Below are 21266 nucleotides of genomic sequence, written 5' to 3'. Positions count from 1 at the left end.
TTTTTTTTTTTTTTTTGTTCTTTAATGGTAAGTGAGAAGTGGCTTTCGCAGCAGACTCCAGCAAACAAAACCTGAGGTTTAAAAAGTAAATACATCCTGAAAACGTATTTTACGTTGCTATTTTTATTCTCAAATTGAGAGGGGTGTCTCCTCAAACTAGAACTAACCAAAAGGAGCTGATTTCCGATGAGGATGCAGCGACAGTTGGTTCTGCCACAGCCAACCCTGAATGTAAAATTCTCTGTGGCGCAGCATTTTCTCATGAACCAGCAGACTGATAGGTTGGCTAACTAGGCTTTTTTCTGTCGTGAKCGGATATAAACTTCTAAACCTGATTTTAACACAGCTTCGGAGTTTATACTTTACAGCGAATTGAGCAATAAAAGCAGCCCTAGTAGACTAATTTAGATTGCTGCATATATTTCCRTCTAGACAAAGACTGACCTGCAGAAAGGCGAGAGGTATCTCAGGACCAGTTTTCAGGGAAAATTAGAAGAATAGGGTCTGAAAGGGTGAAAATGCTGCTGCAGATCCTGAATGATGTACAGCAGACCTTGATGGACATGTTTTCTAGCGTCAGCTTTTCAGAGGGGCAGCGAGTGGCTGGAGGATGCTCAGGTGTTGTCCCAGTGGGAGCAGCAGATCTATAGCTCCCCAGTTCATGCTTTGCTTAAGACCTATGGGACATCGAGCTAAATAATTTCTTCATTCTCTTGAGCGTCTTAGATTATCTGTCTCATGGCCAATTTTGGGGAAGGTACACAGTCAAGATAAAAATAACTCTAAGCATAAAAATCACTGTTTACTAAAAGAGAGATCGTTCAAACTTGGAAAATATGTTAGTCTGACATATTCTGCACCATTTGTGGTGTTTATTCTGTATTACCCCATCACTTTAGTCTGTGTACTAAAACGGGAAAGGTCGTTTTACCCAGCTGATACTCATTTTTATATTCCATTTCCGTCTGCAGCATATGCTGTTGTCTTTGTTTTTTGTGAAAGAGAAATGTTGGAATTCTTAAAAAAAAAAAAAAAAAAAAATCCTTTGCACAAGCAATTTTGAAAATTCTTTGGAGATTCCCTTTTAAGCTTGTTTAAAATCCTTTAAAAGCAAAATGCATCACTTTGACTTTGGACTGAATTTTATACTTGAAGCACTTTGCACTGTTTCTCTAAATTCTGTTTGCAAACCACCTGGAGCCCTTTTCTGATGTTCTCTTGAAGAACAGATGTCCGCTGTGATTTTGTCTGGTTAGCCCCAAGTTTGTTTAAAGTTGAAGGATGATGAATTTACTGGAGGAATTCCCACTAGTGCTTATGCTTTTCCCTTGTGGCAGTTAGTCCAGCGTTGTCTGCTTTAGAAAATTTATGGGCTAGTCTGCCCTCAGGGAAAATTTCTTGCTCGCCCTTTCAAATAGAGTCTGGCTTTTTACTTTTCACATTCCCATGAAGCTGTGGACGGAGTTAATGACAAATGCCTGGACTATCCTGGGCGCTTTGCTGGGACCAGAAGCTGAGGAGATGCTGTTGATGTACCATTGCTGCTGACAGGCTCTTAAGCATTTCTAACTCCTGGCGCCACAATTACAGCTCTGTTTATGCATTTGTAAAACATGGTAGTTCCCTGGGTGCACAGTAATGGCCTTCTCAGGTGAGAGAGCAGAGAACTGGGTGTTTTTTTGGTTTTGACATTGTCAGATTTCCTGAACTACTGCAACATGTGCCAAGGGAATTTTTGATAGCTAATCAAAGTATTCACATTTTCAGTGATGCTTTCTGCATTTGATAATAGCCACCTGTCAGTAGACAGTGTTTCTGCAAACATGACATGCATTGCTTGCAGGCAGGATTGTAGGAAATGCCAGCCAAGATCTTTTTCTGTTAGTTTTGAATTGCTTTTAAAACCGAAGGAAAGAAGAATTGATGCTGTTCATTCTGAAACAAGATGGTTTTGACAAGTTGGTGAGGCTTTTGGTGGTATGTTAAGCTCCATACTGATTGGGAACCTGGCTCTTTTGCAGGTGGACAACGCTAAAGATTTCCTTTCCTTGGGTGGACTTCAGCTGGTGATTAACGCGTTGAACAGCACAGAGGCCGTACTCAAGGAACATGCTGCCTTCGTGCTGGGAGCTGCGCTGTCCAGGTGAGCTGTGTCCTCAAGGGTTGAATGGAAAGGGAAAAGGAGCCTTAGAAGACCAGGCAGGCTATGTGCTTCTTTYCATCTTTCTGATGGATTGATTGGTGACCACAAACCCAAGAAAAATATTTTCTCCGTTGCCTGGACCTTTCCTTGCAGCTCATCACTTCATTCTGTTCTTCAGTCCATCCTCACCCTGCTCATTAGACTTAGTTGAAAATAATTCAGCATAGAAACCTGTGATTATTTCTTGATATTTTTTTCYCCAGGCTCCTCCCTTTTACAAAATCCAAAGGGGACAGTTCTGTCTCCCCTCCTCTCAGCAGCCCTTCCTCAGAGGAGGTTTCAAGGATGATGTAGTTCCGAGTGCTGCAGAGGAGCTCTGTTCTGCTCCCTGCGCTGGGTCTGCTTCAGAGCCGTGCAATGGTGATTTTGGAGACACAGCAATTACTGTGGTCTTTCAAGGGTTTTCTTTTCTTTCTTTCTTTCTTTCTTTTTTTCTTTTTTTTTTTTTTTTTTTAGGGTTTTCTTTTCTTTCTTTCTTTCTTTCTTTTTTTCTTTTTTTTTTTTTTTCTCCAACAGATGCATACCTCTGCCCCACAGGCATAAACCTGAGGGGTGTCGTTAGACTCCGAGGTGATGGGTGTCAACAGACTGAGCCAAGAACAGACCTAGTAGAGGCCTGTTTGGTATTCATGAAGTGATGGCTTCTGCCTGAAGGGGCCAATTTCCCTTGGACTGAGTGGTGGTATGGGCTGTCCTGCATAGGCCCATTGGCTTTTATCGGTGCCCTTTTTATTTTACTGGCTTTTGGGTTTTGTTGTGTGCCCATGTATGTGTTTATACATATTCATGCACTACACATTCACGTGCATAGAGGCTTTAGAAAAGCGTTGGGTGGGCTGAAAATTCAAGGTCAGAAATGCAGAGTRAAGATTGAAAGCTAGGGCCATTATATCTGCCTAGTTCTGTACCTAAAAATATGATCACCTTCTCCTCCGTTATAAATTATTTATCACTTAGTCTAATATACAGTCTGAAAATCTGCGTTTCTTTTGCAGTCTTATATACAATGCAGTTGGTCCTCAGCATGTGTAAATTAATATGGCCTCACTGACAGCAGCAGTTGCACTGATTTACACCAGAAAAGGATCTYGCTCATAGTTTGAAACAGAGCTTGACTTACTGGTCACAGTGAGATATATTCTTTCATATCAGAACACAGACCCTTTCTTCGTATTCTGGCACACCTTAACATTTGAAACAATGTCTGTAATTGTTTTGTTAGGCTCTTTGATAGCAAGTAGAGTCTTTATTCTGTGATTCATAAAGAGAAAATTGTGCAGAAACTCTGGAAACATTCAGAAGCGAGCTGCAAAATAAAGGGGAGTATTAGATCACGTCTTTCCTGATTTAGGTAATATGACATGATTAGGACTCAAGAAAGTCACTGTCTCATGATATAAGCATGTATCAGTGACCTTAAATTGATGATTTTGGGTAGTRTTTCTTACTTAATTGCAAATGCCTTTGTTTGGACAGAGACTGTATCTTTTCTAATACAAAAATATTCAAATTCTGCTTTGGAAACTTTTAACTGCTTTTATTTTTATTTTTTTTAAGAGGACATTCTGACAGATGGTAATATTAAAGTGGCTCAGATGATGCATTGTCTGAGAGCTTGGTTCCAAAATATGAGGAATATTATGCCTGATTTCTTGCCTTGCTGTGCTTAAGCTTTCTTATTCAATAGACACCTACATGCCAACTTGTCTACTTTGTGCTATCTGGTTAATTTGTTTGTTCATACATTTCCTCAGCTTATTCTGTGTTCCATTTCAGCTGCCGGAGGCATTTCAGGTGCTTCGCTCTGCACGTTTTCTGTTATGTTCTTTCGAGGTGAGGGGGCTCTTGTTATTTCTTTCCATCATGTTTGTTCCTAGGAGCCTTGGCCAAATAGTGAGACTTGGTGAGTAAATGCCCAGAGGTGGCAAAGCTCACTGGGGACATGACCTGATCTGTACTCAGTGTCTGGTGCTGGCGTCAGGTCCTACTTTGAATGCAGATGTACCATATGTGCTCCTATAGGTGTTCCACTTTCTATGCAGTGATTAAGCATGCTGGAATAGGCACAGAAGTCCCCTCTACCTCCACTTACACACAAGGTACTCTTTTAATGTCTATTTTAGACATGAGAATTTCTTTAAGTAGATGAGATCTTAGTACAAGACAAGGCAGTAGGGAGATGCAGGCAGGTGGAGGAAGGAACACAAGTGAAGGACAAGGCAGTGTGCAGCAGGCGGTTTCTTCTGCCTGTGCAGACTTTGAGTGTGTCCTGGGTGGGCTGTGACAACTGCTGGCATCAGAACTGAGCCTTACGTGTGCAAGAGGCAATGGTCCCACGGTAGCCGAATGGCTTTGCAGCCACCTCCCAAGTGTCTTCAAGCAAAACCAGCCAGGTTGGCTCAGGCCAATGGTTTCTTCCCTTCCTTCAGGCAATAGTTTCATCGTAGATTTACATGCAACTGCTGTAGCAAGGGTGGTTGTGCTGGGTCAGGCCAGGCCTTCACGCAGTCAGGCTGGAGAGAAGAAAGGTCTCATGTGGATCAGCTCTTTGGGCAGCCCACGTGGCTGGCCAGGTTGCAAAATCGGCAAAGGCAGGTCAGGACTTCTCCCTCTTGATACAGTTCCTTCTTCATTGACTTCAGTTGGTGGCGAAAAGCAGCCTTTGCACTGTGCCTTTGCACAGGTGGTCTGGTCCTAGAGGCAGARGGTCGCATGCTCTGGTCACCTGAGTATTGCCTGGATTTATGCTGTCCTACCAGTCTCCATCTGCCTGCAAATTTTTGTGCCTCTGACTGGGAAGAGGGTGACAGGGTACAGAAGAAATCAAGATTTCATCTCTTGTTTCTCTTGTATGTCCTTCATTTTAGGCATTCTGGGCTTAATTGCTGAGTCTGTGATCAAATCAAACATTGTTCCATCTGCTAGAGTTTTCCAAGCAATGCACTTACTGTAACTCTGCAACCTTCTCACAGCCCTACTGTTTTTAAACCTTTAACAAAATGTTTTCCATTCAGCAGTTTGCAAAAGTAAACTTCATTTGAACAATCCTCAAGTGCTCTGATTGCAAATAAAAGTTAAATACACTAACAAAAATAATTGCTAGGCATGTGGGATTGTACATTTAGGTATCCATAATTCACTAACAGTATATGCCARTACACAACATTATCTGGATTTTCAGTGATTGCATTAGCATAAAAGCATGTTAGCATTTATYCCCTGCTACTAACATTTAAATATATATAAGTATGAAATATTAAGATACAACATTTTGGAGGCAAGTAGAACTACTGTGTGCAAAATGTTCTTGCATATTTGTRAAGGTACACTCTAGTATCTTAGGATGACAATCAGCATTTGTACCATTGGGTCTAAACATTGCAAAAATGTCAATGTTTTATGCAAAGAGGAGCTATATTAAGCTAAAAAGATTGCTGATGAGAGAAGTGTCTTCTGATGTCCTCTAAGCTATTTACAGGCAGCATTTTCCTTTGTTCTTAGCACAGCAAGGGCCCTATGCACAATTTGTAACTAGATGTTTCACGAGACTGAAAATGTTAGCCAGAAAGGATTACATTTGTGATGTTAAAACCTCAACTTTTTAAAAAACTTTGCCACCAAGAAACATTTTTCCACACCAATAATTTAAGCATTCTTGTATTTTGTTATAAAAGGATTTTTGTAATCCGTTTACAAGGGGGAAATAATTACATCAAATGCACTTTTGAAGTTTTATCCCGTATGGTCCCCGTATGTGTCGGGGTGAAYTAGAGATGAGGATGGAGAGAAGATAAGCTGTGAGGCCTTCAAGCGAAGAGGAGCAGTTTATATTTCATGGGGAACTGGGAAGCGAGCGAAACGTGAGATTCTGGTGTGGCCCAAATGGGGAGCTAGAAACTCAGCCAGGCAGCAGCATTTTGAGAGGCGAAAAATGTGGTAGAAAGCAGCATTTGGAGCTTGGGAGACTGCAGTTGAATGAAGGATGGCTTGAATTGGCAGAGCTCCCAAAGACCTCCATATTTTTACTGTGTGCTGGGGCACCTGCTGGTGGCCCTTTCGGACTTGGTGGCGTTTGGGCCGGTCTCTTAAATCTCATGTAGTGCTCAGATTGAGTAGTGGAGGAAAGGAATCAAAGTGACAGCTGGGGCTTGCATCTGGCTTGCAGCCGGGCTGGCCTTGCATGCAGGTGTCAGCTGGCTGCAGCGCCCCAGCACAGCCTCTATAGGGAGAGATGGTCTTTCCAACAAGGCCAAAGCCATTGGGATCTCTGTGTTCCCAGTTTTGGCCCTGAATAATTTTATGTATATATAAATATATGTATGACTTGACAAAGACTTGAAAGTAAACTCATCATAGCTAAACTTGGGCAATGTCTGGTAACCACCCTTGAGAGTCTACTCTAGATGACTCGTGTGGGGCCGTTGTCTTGATTCTTGCTCATTTATCTTCTATTTCCCAGGAGGTGAAACCTCTTAAGCGATGGCAGTGCATGCCACGAGCGTCCCCAGAACCGTTATTCATATGTTACCATCCAGCCCTGAGGTATGTTTAGAGCTTTCACGGCTTTGGCGAGGCAAAGAGAAATGTGAAAGATGTATCTACTTTTTRAGATGAGCTTAAGAGAAAAGCCTGGGTAGGCTCTGTTCCACCGTTGGTTGCAGCAGGGCACTGTACCGCGGTGTCTAGGTAGTTCTCAGCGCTGTGATACCTGCTTGTCCCAGGTTTAGGCTCTCATCTTCTGCTTTTTCATCTCCTTTTCTTTGGAGAGGGAGGAAGGGGGGAATGCTGATCTCCCCTGTCCCTACTGTGTCCGTCAGTGTTTCAGTAGTGTCAGCCTTCCTAGCTTATCTGATTTCTACATCTTTARGAGGTATTTGTCGAGAGGAGAAAGTTTCCCCCTTGGATTTAACGATTTTGAAATAAGTCAGACTTTGCAATGAAACTGGTTGACGCTCACTCCTGTTAAATAACATTAAGGCCTAGTGTAAAGCAATAAAGCCAAGAAAATTAAAATTAAAGACCTCTCTTCGATCTAGTCTCTTAAAGACATAAGAATTTCTGGGCAGAAAAATAAATCTAGTTAGCTTAACAAGCACTGTCTCTGCCCATTTATTTCAAATCCATCTTCATGTTTATGTTTGTCCCTTCCTCCTCCAGCTTCTCCTTTTACATACATAATCTTTTCCTATCTCTTTATTCATTTTCACTGCTTGCTTCAGTGGGCTTCTTTGACGACTACGTACATTTGCCACCTTTCAGGCGATTCTACCTCGATTGCCTGCTTGCTTTTAACTTCTTGCTATGTAAAGTGTGTCTTCTATTTTTATTTGATCTCCTGACTTGTGCGGAGTTAGCAGCCTCCCTGCACTTAATTTGAAATTAATTTGATCAGGTCACCTCAATTTTTTTCTCTAACGATAATGAACTCAAACTATTTAGCCTTTCCCCATTATAAATAACCTTAACAAAAACTGCAGTGCAGTATAAAACTGTATTTCATCATTATGTGTAATTACACAGAAGACTAAATCCCTAAACATTTTTCGCTGTCTGGAGTATAACAAGAAAGTGTAATTAACATTAAAATAGTAAACTGCCATCTTTGTGCTCTCAGGAAGAAAGGGAGAGCAGACTCTGTGAGAAGTATCTAGAATCAAAGACTTGGTCATGTTTCCATTTTCATAAGTACTTTGATAGTTTAAATACTAAATACCACACTGTTGGAAGCTGACAGAGTCATAGGCTTGTCTCGTGCCACATAARGTTTCCCCATGGGTCTGTGACTGCTAGCACTGGCAGTTTACTAGATTAGCTGGACATTTTAGCCTAATTAGGATCGTTTTTAGGTTGAGGATGTTTCCAGTCCTTGATTTTGAGGTTGGGTTGCGGTGCTGGTGGTGCAAGCGAGGAGGATGAAGAAGTGAAGTAGTCTCAGTTCGGGTGCAGATGGCTGAGGTTGGAGCCAGCTCTGCTGGCAGTGCACTTGGTCTCGCTTCCTATTTCAGCTGCAAGAAAACCCATGGTTTCCCTCCCAGCGTTGCTCAGCTTTGCTGCTTTCTGAACTTTCTTTAACTGGACAAGGGTTTCCTGAATACTGTAGAGCTTGGATAGCTGGTGKGGGAGCGTGCTGTGGACTTGGTCACATCCTGGAGCCAGGGGTTTCTGCATGCTGCAGACAGGGTTGGAGTTAGGGCTGCGCTAACCGAGGGAGTGCTCTGCGATGTAGTACCCCTGGTTGAGCCCCACGGCGTGCCCAGCTCTTGTGCCACAGCGGAGGAACCTCATACTGTGCTCCCTTGCTCTTCGTGGCATGGATCTTGAAACTCCCCATGGGGGTTGAGTATGTTGGGTAGGTGGCTTGCAGTGCTGAGGTTGGTCATGCCCATCCGTTGCATTTGCTAGCTTTTATGGTGCTCAACCGTGATGATGCAGGTTGTTTCCTCCTGAGCCGCTCGCTGTTGTAAAAAATGGGTGAAACGACCCTACAGCCTGTCCTGAAAAGGCAGCTCTGGCAGGAGAACTGATGCTGCCTGGGGAAATGGCAGGGGTTGGGAGTGATGAGAAGCTGCCGCATTCTGTCTTTAGCAGGGAGGTTGGTGTCACAACCTGCAGAAATAAAATCATCGCAGCCTGGTCATGCATTATATAAGACATGTTGTTTCTGTCTCTTCTCATTTAGTAAGTGCGCAATGTGTGCTCTCCACTAAAGTATTCCACTTATTGTGGTTTCAATTTAAAATATGCATTCAGACTGATTACCTAATCACTTTCTGGGAAAAAAAGCCCAAAGTTACTGGTTCCAGTGTAGACCCAGTTTTGTCACTGGATGCAACATGTATTCCTTTGTCTCTTCACCTGTTATTTATTCTTCATCCATGTTTTCTGTTTATCCTTTTTACTACAGCCTGTGCACTCAGTTAATGGCTTCACAAGCTTCAAAGATTTTTCTACATAACTCTTACATTATTTTCCTGACCTGCTGTGACTTTTCCACTTCGCGTGTTCTCTGCATTCTCTCCAAGTAATAGGTGCAAAATGCTCCACAAAGAAGAGGCATCTGGGTCTACTCTTTAATCACCTTGTGCAGGATGCTGTAGCAGCCCATTGTTAATGTGATTTAGAAACGAGGTTGGAAAAGTGCATTGAACAGAACAAAGAAGCTAAGAGTGGAAGAAAGACGAACAATGAAAGCAGGAAATGCAGGATCTAGCCTCAATTATGTTCCTGTTCTGAGCGGAGTTTGGGGTGGACAGAGCTGACCTAGAGATTACGTCAATCCTCTGAATATATATAGGAGGATCCAGATCCCATCTCTTTCTGTGCTGGCCCTGCTGTGTGCACACTTCTACTCCTTTCCTGATTGCTGCTTTTGTTGGTTTTATTTGCCAGCAGGCTGTATGCCGCAAGCATGCAAAAGCAGATGAATCCAAGCTTTCAGTGGGAACGATAATGACAGGATCAGGCTTTCAGAGAGGTCCCATGGGGCTCCCCTTAGCTGTTTTGGGTTTCCACATGCCTTCTGCAGTGGTGGATTTAGCTTCAGGTACTCGCTGGCCCTCTTCTGTTCCCCTGCACTTCCCTTTGGGTTGAGGGAGAGCAAAGCAGAGCTGCTGAACTCAGAGCTTGTGTAGGAGGCAAACTAATAGGAGCCAGCAGCCACAGATTTCACAGTGTCTGAGACGGGCTTTTGCCTGGCCTGACTGCCTAAGTCCAGACAGGTGACCTCATTCCCAAGTTGGCATCTTCCAGCCTGCCTACCATCCAGATTTGATGCTTTGATACTTTTTTTTCTCTTCTGTCTCTTCATGTACCTCCTCCATTGAAACAGTTTGGTTAGTCATCTTCCAAGAGAGTTCTTCAGGGCTTCTGCCAGACCACTTAAAAGCTCACCCCCTTCAAGATTTGCCAAGTATCTGAAAAGAGTGACTTTCCATGGAGAAAAAACAGCAGCTTATCCAAAATGTTTTTGAAGAAACTCATTATCACTGTTGATCATTTGCATTTCCCTCAGGTCCCGACATTCTGCATCTTCTTGTCAGCTGGATTTTGATTGCTCTTTATTTTATGTGATCCTGTTTCTGCTTAAAAGGAAATGTCCATCAGAGGCCCTCAGAGCTACTTTGCATGATTTGAAGGGGATGACTCACTCTCTTGAGTGTAGGAGCGGCAGCTCAGACATCTGAGACCTGCTGGTCAGGGGAGCAAATCTGTTGTAGAGAAACATCTCCTGGGAGCTCTACAGGTAGACAAACCTCTCCCTGCCAGTTGTCTTGGAGTTGCTTCATCAGCTTGAGATGTGTTGGCACAGCCGCTTCCCACAAAGTCATGCCCTATGACACCTGATTGCCTGCGAGCTGAACAGATTTTAAAACGAGTTTGGTTCTCCAGATGCTCTGTGCTGTACATCTCCAGACCTTTCTGCTGCATTAAAGACCTTTCCCAGGTACTGTAGCTGGTTTCAGGAGGCAGCCATCAAAGTGTTCTGCTTCTGCTTGTGCTGCAAGTGTCTAGTTGTCCCTCCAGTRCACTTCAGCACTCACAGATTCTCTCTGGGTTTGTTCCTAATGAATTGAACATGGAGTGCATCTCGCAATTCTTTGCAATTTTGCGTGCTTTCCTCTTATTTTTTTGAATGCCTTGAAAATAGAGGACAGGAGAGATAAAGGACTCTTCCAGCAATCAGATGGGTGTTAGGTGGACCCATGCAACATATGGGTCATAGCAAATACTCTGAATCACACTGCTTTTTTTCCACTTTCATGATTCTTTCTTAGTTCTTCTGGTTGTGAAGCCCAGCTCTACTTATCCAATTCTGTTAGTAGTCCTGGAGCTGACCTGAATTTCGAATATCCTTGCACGTGTTGATATTGACTGTCACCAAAGTGGCTCTTTGGTGAGAGGACATCTCGGTTTGTGAAAGAGGAGCTGCTGGATTGACACCTCGGGGAGGTGGCAGAACCCTGCAGAACGGGTGGCCTGGCTGCGTGAGGCTCTGCAGCGAATCTTTCCAGGGACCATTAATACTTAGCTCCAGCTGCTGAGATCAATGATTAGGGCTGTTGCTTTGTATAAACCACTAGATCAACATAGGAATTGCCTTGTTAAAGTGGATGTGCAATCCTGTCTACAGGCCCCTGTGGCTAGATTTTTCAGAGGGAAGAACAAAAATACATGACATGGTAATGGTACAGTAAAATGCAGATGAGGCTCCCCTAGCTTTAAGCAGCTAAAACCTTCCTTATGCCCTGAAACTCAAGGGTGGTTCTTTTATCTAATTCTGTCTATGTAACAGAGTTTTAGATGGGTTTCCGAATTCTGGTCCGTGCCTAGTGCAGCAGGGTGGCTCATGCAAGAATCTGTTTTGGCAGCTTCTACACAAGTGGGTGTTTCTAATCTCCCTCTGCATGTTTCTCACCTCCCTTTGGAGGTAGATTGTATTACATTTCTGTACATACTCTGTCAGTGAAGCCCATAAATATGACCTTAGTGTGTTTGTATGTCTTGCAGCAAGCAGGAATTCACCTAAATTGTTTTCCAAATTAATGTCCTGCTGCTCTTGTTTAACAATATCTTTCTCTGAACGGAGAAAGGTAACAACTCTGAAGTTTTCCTTTCCAAAAATGCATTTTCTTCATGAGCACTTCATATTGAAATCTTTCTTAATTTCAGTTTGGCTAGTGCATGAAACACATAGTGAGGCATTATTAGTCCCTGAAGGTATAAAGACAGATGGAGCCCAAAATGGAATTGGCTTTATGATTAATTGAATCCTTTTAGAGTTGAATGGAGTCAAGCCTTGGTCCTACCCAGTGAGTGTCTTGAGAACAATCCAGCCAGCTTGAATCTCCACAAGGTCTAGATTGAGGAGCCCAGTGCAGGAAATAGATGCCGTTCGATAGAATCGGTCCTGGGTTGTCACCTTCCAGGTTGCTTCATGGAACTGGAAGAAATAATTTGCCAAGTGTTACTCTATATTATTCCTAGAAGAGATGTAAAGGCAATGTGTAGGTCCATGGTGACAGGTAAAGAAATCAAAAGGCTTGTGAGGGTATCTAGCTTGTCATAGTCTGCTTAATTAATGAGCTGCTATTTCTAGTCTTGAGCTCCCCACAGCTGTGTGTTGATGGCCCCTGTGCAACTGCAGAGGTCTGGAGCAAAGCTGCTGAGGGGAAGGGGCATTTTGGGGGGATRTTCTGTTAATTTGGGGATGGAAATTTGGAAGTATGGAGATGATATGTGGTTAATGATATAGGTGCTCGAAGGGCAGCTGCTTCAGGTGCTGCCTTGGGCTCTTGTTCCTCTGGCGACCTGAGCAAGCTCCCTTGGGACCTACAGATTCACYTCTTAGTGAAATGTGGAGGGTGAATCTGCCCCTCCTGCCCCCTGGGTATGTGACTGCTGGCCTAAGTGATCGTGCACCATCAAAGGGCAGCTACAGGGAAGTACAGCATAGTATCATCTGCATTAGCTTTGGCATTAGTGTCTATTTTTGGAATCTGTAGCAGTGCACCTTTAAAGCCTTTTCTAAGATACCAGCTGGAGGTAAGAATGAAAACTCCACCTTAGCTGGCTGAATGAGGTAGAAGGGTTAAAGTTAATATAAAGAAGGATTTGGTGTAGAAGGTTGAYATTGTGCTCAGAGGTCATGGCTTAAAATCTGCAATCTGTCCGAGGGGCTGATTACTGCAAGTGTGCTTGGCAGGTGCGTACTCCAGAGAGAACTGTCTGCTTGCAGTTCCCTACCCCCTAAAGCAGAGGTGCTTTGAACTGATCTTCCTAGAGGAAAACTGATGAGGAGCAACTTCCATGGATGCTAGCACATGAGATGGTACAGAAGAAGGTACAGATGGACTCATCTCCTTCATCCCCYGGGAAATGCCTTAGGCCTGGCCAGGGCAGCAGTTTCACAGGCACCCAGCACCCTTTCCTGCAATGCAGTGGCAGCCGTTCAGAGTTGTGAACTTGAATAGGACCTTGCTAATTGTCCCTAACAAGTGGGAGGGCTGCTGCCAATGAGCTGATACTGCAGATCAATGGGGGGGTTGAGCAAACATGCTAAGCATCGAGCCTGGCACCTCACAAAACATSCATTGCTCATTTATTCTGACAGGTGCAATTTGGTTTTCATTATTCATGATACCCTGTAGCRTGGCAGCAAATGTGCCATGGTGTATTTTGTAAAGGGAGGAAGGCTTGGTAATGTGAGCTCTTTCTGCAGGACCTGGTTGGGAAGTCTTAGAGAAATAGTATGATGCTGCTGTGGAATTTCTTTTCTTTCTCTGGGGATTTGAGGGATTGCAGATCAGTGGATTATGGATTAGTGGATCAGGAATTAGAAACGTATTTTTCATTTTTATGTTGCACACTAATGAACTGACAAATTTAATTTCTTTAAATCCAGCTATTTTAGCTAGAATAAATGAAGTCTTTTTCTGTCTCTTTTGTATCTCAAAAAGGGCAGAAACAAGATTTCTTGGGCTTGACATAATATAATTCAGTTATTTGACTTTAGCACGTTGAAAAGATATTCTAACTCTTGCGGGAAAGGCAATGTCTTCTGCTGGTGGTCAGCATGCAGTGCTGTGGTGTGCTTGTAGGAGCACTGCAGCGTGCCACAGAGGTAGTGCTGCATATTGGGCTGCAGCTCTCCCTGGTAACCTATGAGATTGTCAGTGGAAATGGGTGAACACAAGGCTGAAGAAGCAGGTGGCTCCTGTTTTCAGAGCCTGAGTTAGCCCTGGGTRTATCTGGAGACACCCTTTCAAAACCCAGCCCTGCTCTGCCGGGGGGGCTGCATAGCGTAGCATGACGTATTTGCTCAACTCCATATGAGATGTGTTTGGCTTAAAGCTTATGCATTTTTTTTGCCCTTAGGCTCATAAACACTGGTTCCTGAAATAAGCTGAGGTCTTCCCCCCTTTTTGAGGTTGCCCCAAGGTGAGGTTGCCCCAAGGTGAGGTTGCCCCAAGGTGAGGGCCCCCACTGCCTTGGGTAGCACCTCCCCATGCATCCTAGGCTGTGATGGGCTGGGCTTTGGGAGATCCTGCTGCTGATAAATAGCTCTGATACAGAGCCAGTGATAACAGAGTAGAAAAGGATGTTTATGTCATTAAATGCCTAACTGAACGCAGTGTGGGACAGATCTGCAGGAGGAGGCCAGTGCCGTTATTACCCAGTCACTTTGCCGAGCCTTAAATGAGAGTGAAACAAAATGGATTTTGCTTTCTGGAGCAGGCTTTATTAATTTCCTTTGCAATCTCCGAAGTGAGTCTCAAATCTGGCTCAAAGTGTTAGCCTTTCAACGCAGATCCCCAGCAGCCCTCCTGGAGCTGTGGCCTTGTGCCTGCCATGAAAGCAGCTCTCGCCTTCAGGGGCAGGAGCAGCCCCGTGGTTTGCCTGCCGAGGAGAGCACGTATGCCTGGCGCAAGCCATGCGTCACCAAATGAAAGTGCCGGGGCATTAGTTACTCCCCTTTGCTGATGTACGTATTTGGGGTTTTGCCTGTAATATCTTGATTAACAATTAACATGATGGAGCTGTAAAATACATCTCATTTCCCCACCTGAATCTGACAGGTGAGGATGTTTTCTCCAGTTTATTGCTGTTCCTTGTTATAACCTATTTATGATTGATTGAGAAGCAGAGGCTTGGTATAAAGACAGACCTTTCATCTATTTGTGTAGACAATTGTATTTCTCTTCAGGAAGCATTTATTCTACATATCTCCTAACCTGTACTTTAAATCTGAACCTGACAAAGGCTRGAAAGGACACAGGATTAAACCAAAAATCATAGAGATTGCTGGCTTCTGTGGGTAGTTAGAGCCCGTTATTCCTACATACTGTTTGTAACTAGTTATTCCTAAATAACTCATGCTGGAGACAATTCAGCAGTTGCAGCATCTTCTTGATGAAAAGCATCCTAATGTAATAACCATGGCAACAGTTGCCGAGGGCTGGCTGTGACAGGGGACAAGGCTGTGTTTTCTAAAGGACGATGGACGCAACTTTGCTAACAAATGGCGTTGTAACGCGCCAAGGAGATAACGWGCGGAGCCCTGCGAGCTGGTTGCCTGACCAGCCTTCCTGGACCTGCTGGAGACCCAGCCAGATGCACCACTGCTTGGATGCAAGCTGCTCCAGTGGATGTGCTAATGAGCTACGCTTCATTAAAGGTGAGCAAGTTCCCCAATGGAGGAAAGGGGAACTCATAACCTGAAAGCCTGGGGGAATCTTGGAGGCTCTTGATCAGGAGGAAGAGGCCAAGAGGGAAATCCCAGGAGGTGGCACAGCCTCTGTTACCCATTTCATGTGCCATAGCAGGATCCCCCAAACACACATCTAATTTAGATGCTGACTTTGGGAAAGACTGCATCTTTCTGCTGTTGATTTTCAGCTTTCTTCTGGTCCCCTAGCATGCAGATGACTCTCCAGAAATTCTTTTCTCAAAAGCCTGTCCAGCCTGAGTCTCTAGACTTTCATTCAAATCTCTGGAAAATGCTTTGGTTTTGGGGAGATTCAGTATTAAGCAGCTGCCTATGCTGCCTGGGAGCAAAATTTGGGTAAGAGAAGTACTTTGGTCAACTGAGTCACCTCTTTGAGTTTAAGGAGGCCTTGAAGTCCCAGGTTGCTTTGTTTCTSTTGAACAGTTGCCCCATATCCTTTTGAGGCAAGGCTGGGGTATGCCTGTGGTGTTCCTTTTTTGTGTGCAGCGAGACCAGCACAGTGAGACCCAACCTGGTCTGATTTGTGGCCTCTGAATGCCACAGGTGGATGATTGATAATAAATACTTGACACATCTAGTTTCAGAGCTTGTTCATTTTAGGCTTTTTAGACCACAGTTGAAACTTCACGAGAAACTGGGACAATCTGAGACATGTGCTCAGGTGGAGGAATTGATAAGAAATGAGATCTTTTGATTTGAAAGAGTTGGTCCTTGCCTGCTTGGCACTGTGTGACAGTGGAGAAGGCAGGCAGCTGAGCTAACAGAGTCTGAATTGATCCTACAGAGAGTTTTCTGGGAGAGTCCTTCACCCCTGGGACAGGATTCGTCCCCGTGCTCAGGGGATCTTCTAAGTGCTCAGTGAGGTGTCCTCTCCAAACACACTGGCGTTCATCTCAGGTCTAGAGCACCTTAGATTATGATTTCAAGTCCTTTCTGTTAACTTTGTGGCAATCCTATTATTTTGTCTGTCAATATTCTCTTTTTGTTGTCTTATTTAATTGGCACATTTTATAAGCCTGAAAAGTAAGGGGGGGAAACTCTTTAGTGTAATGAGAAGGAAAGAACAGCCTACTGAAAGGCAGCGGTGTTACTGATTTCTGAGAAGGAGGCAGTGACTACTCCACCTCTGCTTAATAAAAATAATACCCAGGCTAAGTATCTCTAAAAATGTAAAATAATGTGGGCCTATTTGGAATAGTCAATATCCTTATCAGCCCTGCTGTAATCTCTGCAAACAAGTTTCACTAGAGATTCTGGCATGATTTTCAATAGCTCTGAGCAGCTGGGGCTTCTTTGACTTCAGTGAAAAGTCTGAGTGCTTGGCTTCGCGGAAAACCAAGCCTCTTCCTTTCTGCTTCAAATTGGGTCTTGATTCTAAGTGAGATGAATTTTCTCCTCCTGATAATTCTGTGCATCTGAAGTGATTACAGCTCCGCGTGAGTGCTCTTTTAGGAGATTTGAATGCAGCGTTTTCTTCCGTCTTAAAAAGGTTCCTTCAAGCCTTATGATTCTAGAGGGAGGGGGAAGAAATCCTAGTGGAAACTGTCACATCCTCCTATGCAGATTAGAGATTAAAACTTTTTATTTTTATAAAACACATATGGGGGCTGATTCAGAAAACTTCTGTTCAGGCGAGCAGTTTTTGGCTGTGGCAACACGCTGCTAATTCTTATCTAGCAGTGGAGAGGCATAGCTAGCGAGAGGTATTACTTGGAGTTCTTAGAGAGTGAGCTTTAATGTTTGCTCAACTCCYCTAAAAATAGACACCGCCCTCTTTTTCTAATAGGCAGCATTTGTCATACTTGATTCATTTCCTCTCCCAAACTGAGTTCCTTCATGAATATTCATCTGTACTCCCTAGGAATCTTTGCCTGTCCTCAGAAGTTGTACTTAGGGTGACTGTGCTCTAACAATGCATGTCAATCTTCCAGAGCTCACCAAATACCCAATCTGATCCAGAAAAAATGTTGCAGTATCAACAACTGTCATTGATACCTGGCTTTCTGGCAGCCATGATTGCTCGTTATCTCTGTAGACAAGACCATTAACAAGTCTCCCCTTCCTGTTGTCATAGCAGCACTGCATATTCTGGTATTGTGAAATTTCTCTCACTATTAATTGCAAGATGGGAGGGTCATCTTGGCAGTTTTTCTAGTGGGGATTAGACCAAAAGGTCCCTACCAAACTGTGATGAATGCTGCTTCCTTCAGAAGGTCCTCGAACTTAGTAGTTACAGAAAATTTCTGAAGAGGGAAGCTTCACAGAGCAAAGAAAAGGACTGCAGTCCTTACAGAKCTCTTTCCAGTCATGCTCAGCCACAACTTCATGCAAGAGAAAAAAAAATTGCCACAGGAAATTATAAAACAGATGATTCGTCTTTAATGAAGTCTATCAGTATCTCAGACCTTCTAGCTTTGGAGATCCAAAGCCTGTCAAAGGTGTCATACTCCAAATTGCTGCTGAAGTGGGAGAAATCTGCTTCCAGCTTAGAAGTACTTGAGGAAACAAAGAGCTGACATGATGCTGGAGAAACCAGAGGCCAACAAAGCTGCTAGAGGTAGGAACTCTGAAGCCATTGGAAAATGGGTGCATGAGGTGCATGAGGAGAAGATATGCCTAGAAGGGCATCAGTAGGGTCCTTGTGAGAGATGACCTTGTGTTTCCCAAGCAGTGACCAAGGAGGAAACTTAAAGGACCTTGGCATGAGTGTTGTGCTGGTGATGCAATGACCTGCCCTTGCTTGCTGCGTGAAGGTGTGCTTTAGTAACCGCCATCTGCTGTGAGGCCTTGCAGTGCATCAGGCGGAGATCTGCTCTTGGAGAGCCACTCAGCTGTCACTGCTGTTTGCTGGCTGTCTTAACACCTTTCAACCTTGCCAATCTTGAAAACAGCTCAAGGACTAAAAGTGATTGCATCTCAGCACTCTGTTATCTTCTGGGCTAGTGAGGACCACCCTGTGGGCAGCAAGGACGCTTGTGCTGCTTTTTAGCAGTGCGCTGTATTAGCTGTTTAGGGAATGCTCTGGCATTGTGGATAAGAAATGTGGGTACCAGAAAGATAATGATCTTACATCACCTTTCATCCTGGCAATGCTAAAGCCGATCACAAGCTTGATGGGCTGATGCACAAAGTGTAGACAGGAATTGCCCTCTCCATTGCTGTTCCTTTGTCCTGTTGCAGTGAGATGTAGCCATGGTACGTTGAAGAGTGCACAGTGAAGCAAAGAACACTGCAGCTCAACCCGAAGGTTTAGACAGCAAAGATGCTGTTGTTAAATGCTCAAGACCCCGGGGTGAGCTTGCATCCTTTCTCCAGAATAGCACCGCGGGGAGCTTTGCCCAGAAGTGTGAGGGCCTGTGGTTGTATGTCATCTCCAGCAGGTGACATCTCATCTGCAGGTTCACTGCTGGCGCAGCACCCAGGCAGGGGAAACAGGACCATCTATAAACCATTTACTCCATTTCCTGCATGCCACGGAAAAGCGATCTGCTGTACTGATTTCTGAAGAACTGCTCTGTTCATACACAGGGCAAATTTATCCTCTGTGCATGTGCTTGGGTTTATTCCAAAACTCTGAAATGTGGCCAGAATAGTCTGTGACCTGAATGTTGGTGTGAGCCATGCTTTTAAAGAGTTAAAAAACATTCCTCCCTCCAAAAGCAGAAACTTTGATGGCCAGGCCCTGTACGTGAGGTTTTTTGGTTGTCCCCCCACCCCCACACATACAGTTAGGAGCTGGATTTTTGAAAACTAGCATTCAGTTTTACAGGCGTTTATTATAGGCATGAATAATTGCTGGCGCTGTGTTACTACTGCTGTTTGCTCTTACGGCTTAGGCCAATTACATATGTAAGCCCTTGATTTACAAGCAAAAGCAGGACTAAAGTGGCTTTGTGGCCTAAATTTCAAGAATAAGCAATGTGTCCACGGTTAGCTCTACATCCCCAAACTTGTGTCATGAAACATGGAGGTTCATTTCAACAAATCAGTGAGCCCAAATTGTCGAAGGCAGTATGTGACGTATGCTGTCGCAGCACTGCACRAAGCACTTAAACACAGATCAGCATTTAAAACCATGAGTTGCCCAGACTTATCTCATGGCAAACAGGCCAGAAGATTCATACTGTATTTGGTATTTTACTGAGGGAGTGCACCAGAGAGAGAGAATTTGAACAAAACACAGTGGTTCTGCAAGACAGACTTAATCGAAACCTATCGAAGTCCTATTCCACAACAAGGTAAGTGGTTTGTCTCTGACTCGTACCACCAGGTAGTCCCTCCCAGGGCAGAAGAATGAGTTAGATTCATTGCTGGATTTCACCTTGACCTCTGTGAAGGATGGGAGCTTTTTAACTTGCTTTTGCAAAATAGAAAAAAGTGGGAAAGAGATGAGTCAATGAAMGGTGGGGGAATGCAGTGGTGACTGATTCTTTGGGTGGCTGATAGTTTATATCCAACTGCTCTGACTGGTCATGTCAGCCTGACACTCARTCTGGCCTCTGCCTTGCCATCCCAGTCTGTCTAGCCTGTACCTTCACAGGCCACGGTAGAAGAGCTGTAGCTGAAGGCAGCAAGCAGAAAGTGGGATCTTGACTGACCTTGATCTTGAGCTCAGCTGCTCTTTGGATTGGCAGGGAGACTGGGGACCTTCCTGCTGAGGGATACAGTGAGGATAGGAGGGGAGTAAAGCCAGAAGAAGGCAGGAAGTTTGTGGGCGCTACTCTCTCCATCCCTTTCCAGACTAAATGGAGCAGGAATAGGTGTTGTCTGCAGGAAGTACTGGCAGCTCCAGTTGGGAAGGAGGCCAGATTTTCACACTTCAGGTAGCGTCCAAGGGATGATGGTGCGCTGGTGTTACTAGAYGTTAGTGTAGAGCAGACGGCTTTTCATCTCGTACTCAGCTGGTTTGTGTACTCAGCTGGAGGCTGCAGCAACCTTCTTTGTGTAAATGGTCTGAAATCAATTTGACTGCTGTGCGCTGAGCTGATTTATGTTGGCAAGGAGATACTTTACACTAGCTCAGCGAAGGGTGTTCCTACGCTGATTTACGAATGTCCGTCCTGGGAGGAAGCATCGGTTTAGGACCATCAGTTTCTGAAGTGATTTCCTTAAGTGTCTACAGCTCCTGCATATAGACAAGGCTCCGCTCAGCTCCCCGCGGGTAGGCAGGCTGCCCGGCTCTATGCGCTGGGCCTGCCTCTTCCACGCAGTGCCAACAGTGTCTAATGAGCTGTTGGACGGTCACTTTCCTTTCTCCTTCTGTGACCTGTATGCAGTAAAAACAGATGGAAATGCAAACCCAGATTTGTTTACTAGGCTGTGATCAACTGGGAGTTTACATTCTGGCAATTACTGGCAAGTATTCCTTCCTTCTGYGCCTTAGTAGCACATGTGTGAACTTCTGATTGTGTCACCTTTCTGTCCTCCCTTAACGATGTCTAACAGTGGGAGGTGATCATCACAACTAACATTTGGATAGTGTGTGTCTTTCCACAGTTCCAGAGTGTTGAATAAATTGAGCCTTGCTTCCTTCTTCAGCCTTCACTTTCAAGCTGTTTCTAAATCCAGGCACTTCATCTTCCACAGCATCTCTCAGCTCTGATGGCTTTCTTCTGTCCTGATGATTAAGCCCTTATCATCTGTCTCAGAGAATGTCCCTGTGATGTGCCTATACTACTGCTCTCCATGACACAGACAGTGCTTGTCTCAAGATCTTTCTGGCTTGTTCTTACCATTTCATTCCYGTGTTAAGTCTGTCTGTTGGCTCCCTCCTCCACCTTGGCAGATGAGAGCTTTTTCTCTTTGCCTTTAAGGTCATTTAAGCTTGCTTGGCATGAC

At 44.3% G+C, this 21266-nt stretch overlaps 1 protein-coding gene across 6 annotated transcripts in view; it reads left to right on the top strand.

The window, feature by feature from the left end:
* SIL1 (SIL1 nucleotide exchange factor) overlaps window positions 1–21266 on the top strand; it is a 113877-nt gene that overhangs the window by 73185 nt on the left and 19426 nt on the right. For all 6 annotated transcript variants that reach the window (XM_085307774.1, XM_085307777.1, XM_085307775.1 and 3 more), the window contains one exon: window positions 2022–2143. In XM_085307774.1, the coding sequence (XP_085163900.1) occupies window positions 2022–2143 (122 nt within the window). The remainder of the gene's footprint in view (window positions 1–2021; window positions 2144–21266) is intronic.

This window comes from Rhea americana, unplaced genomic scaffold (genome assembly GCF_003343005.1).
Source record: "Rhea americana isolate MKP2758 unplaced genomic scaffold, rheAme1 scaffold_264, whole genome shotgun sequence".
Taxonomy (NCBI): domain Eukaryota; kingdom Metazoa; phylum Chordata; class Aves; order Rheiformes; family Rheidae; genus Rhea; species Rhea americana.
The sequence above is the reverse complement of the archived record's forward strand: the minus strand, read 5'-3'. Positions and strand labels throughout refer to the sequence as shown.